The 2,301-nt window shown below is 39.7% G+C and overlaps 1 protein-coding gene across 1 annotated transcript; it reads left to right on the forward strand.

Annotated features, from left to right (window-relative positions):
- Nucleotides 1–234: 234 nt before the first annotated feature.
- Nucleotides 235–2,021, forward strand: LOC129957296 (uncharacterized). Its single transcript, XM_056069562.1, has one exon. The coding sequence runs from the start codon at nt 699–701 to the stop codon at nt 2,019–2,021; it is 1,323 nt and encodes a 440-aa protein (XP_055925537.1). The 5' UTR covers nt 235–698.
- The last annotated feature ends 280 nt before the right edge of the window (nt 2,022–2,301 follow it).

Genomic DNA, 2,301 nt, shown 5'->3' on the forward strand with positions numbered 1-2,301 from the left:
CTGTTGGGAATTTTGTGCCACTCTTGCAAGAGTAAACGTTTGAGGTCGTCTTTACTTGACATTTTATGTTTCCTGATTTCTAGATCCAGCAGGTGCCATAAATTTTCAATTGGATTGATGTCAGGCGATTGAGGTGGGGTTTTTAACTGGCGAGGAGCATTGTAGAGTAGCCATTCACGGGTGGGATCCCCTCAGGGGCTCACCTACTATAGGTGAGTACGGGTGTCCCAATCCCGAGGTACCCAGGGATCTTCACTCCCTTTATATTTATTCTCCCCTAAATCTGCTGCTGTCTGCTATATATTTTCCTTCCCTCGACGGCAAGTGAGGGAGCTCTCCATGAGAAGCTGTCGCCGCTCTGTTTGCTTCCTGCTTCTCATGGACAGCCAAAAACCCCACGTGTTGGCCGTGCGTGGCGACCCATTAGACGGGTGGTGTACTGTTGGTCCCCGGTGCATCAATTCGGCTGGTATTCTAACCATTTGGTTAGTCTGCTAGGGATCAAGCGAAAGGGTCATTCTCTGGGGCTTGGCGTTAAGGGTGGTCAACGTTCCTGGAGGTGACTCTGAGCGTATAGGCCTCGGCTAGCACCAAGGTAAGTGCTGAGGCTGGGAGTTCCAGAGCCAGTAACTGCCTTCCCTTGTTGGGCTCCATGGTGGGCAGTGCCGTCGGGGTCCGAATTACACTTGTTTCTTTGCATGGGATCTTTTACAAATTTTTCTGGTGTGGAAGTTATGGAATTGGAGAGTTATAATATTGATTGTTTAAGCAAATTTGTAAGATATTTAATTTTGACTACAACGGATAAATCTAGAAATTTGTTTTCGTTTTCTCCTTTCGCTATATATAAAGCTATTACTGGTATTGGAGGAGAACCAAAATCTGTTAAAAAGCTAAAATCTGGAGATTTCCTTATAGAAACTTTGTCATCATCTCAAACAAAATCATTTCTCAACGCAAAAACGCTGCTTGATATTCCCATCTCTGTTACTCCTCATAAAAGTTTGAACTCTGTTCGTGGAGTAATATCTGAACCTGACTTGTTGAATACATCCGATTCTGATATCCTTGAGGGTTTCTCTGATCAAGGCGTAATTCATGTTCGCCGCATTACTATAAGAAAAGGTACAGAGTTTCAGCCTACTATTCACATAATTTTGACGTTCAATAAAACTGAGCTACCGAAATCAATTAAGGCTGGATACTTGCATTGTCGTGTCCGCCCTTTCATGCCTAATCCAATTCGATGCTACAAGTGCCAACGGTTTGGGCATTTGAGGACTGCCTGTCGAGGAAATATCGTGTGTGCTAGATGTGCATCAGTTGGACATTCTATTACTGATTGTCAACTAGAGCCTAAGTGTGCGAATTGTGCACAGCCTCATGAATCCAGCTCAAAATACTGTCCGACTTGGAAACACGAAAAAGAAATTCAGAAACTGAAAGCACAGAAGAACATATCCTACGCGGAAGCACGTAAATTGTGTCTGCCAACAGCTGTTCCATCCTTTGCAAAAATAGTTCAACAAAAGAAACCTATTGACACTGTAGAAAAATTTACACAGACAGATTCAGATGTTACTTATGTATCACTTAAAAAATCTGTTTCAACACTAACTGATGATAAAATATGCAACGTAACACGACCTCCGAAGAAGAAAAAAGCCCAACAGGATACAAGTATTCATTCTAATGGAAATTCAGCAAATTCTAACAACGTAGATTTTCATACACATCTTAGAGCCACAAATAAAACTAACGTACAAGAAACAATGCAATCGACAGTTTCTTATAACTCAGTGTCAGAATCAATGTTGACAGATAATTTGCTTCCTGATGTTCAAGATGCAGCAGAATCTGAGGATTATATTGATTATGATCCAGAAGAATCTATAGACGAAGATTTTATAGATGATCACCATCGACGGCAGCCGTCTACCAGTCGAACAGTTGCTAATTCAAAATTTTATCCTGCTCTTAAATCGAAGTTTATGAAAAAGCGAAGAAGGAAAAAAAGCTGATATTTAGTTCAGAATTTACTACATTTTGATACATTGACATTTGTCAAGTGAACTTTTTCTGTTTCTTGTTGACTTTTATGATGTTTTTTAATATTTGTACCATGCATCTTATATTCCTGAACATTTTTAAAATTTTATCATAGAATCAATCTTGTATTTGCTTATATATAGGATTTTAAATTATCACTTTTATATATCGTATCCTTTATTTCAATTACACCATATGTTTGGCGCAGTATGATCAAAAATGGTTTTTGCGCCAATAAACCCCACATTCACT

Source organism: Argiope bruennichi, chromosome 11 (genome assembly GCF_947563725.1).
Source record: "Argiope bruennichi chromosome 11, qqArgBrue1.1, whole genome shotgun sequence".
In the NCBI taxonomy this organism is placed as follows: Eukaryota; Metazoa; Arthropoda; class Arachnida; order Araneae; family Araneidae; genus Argiope; species Argiope bruennichi.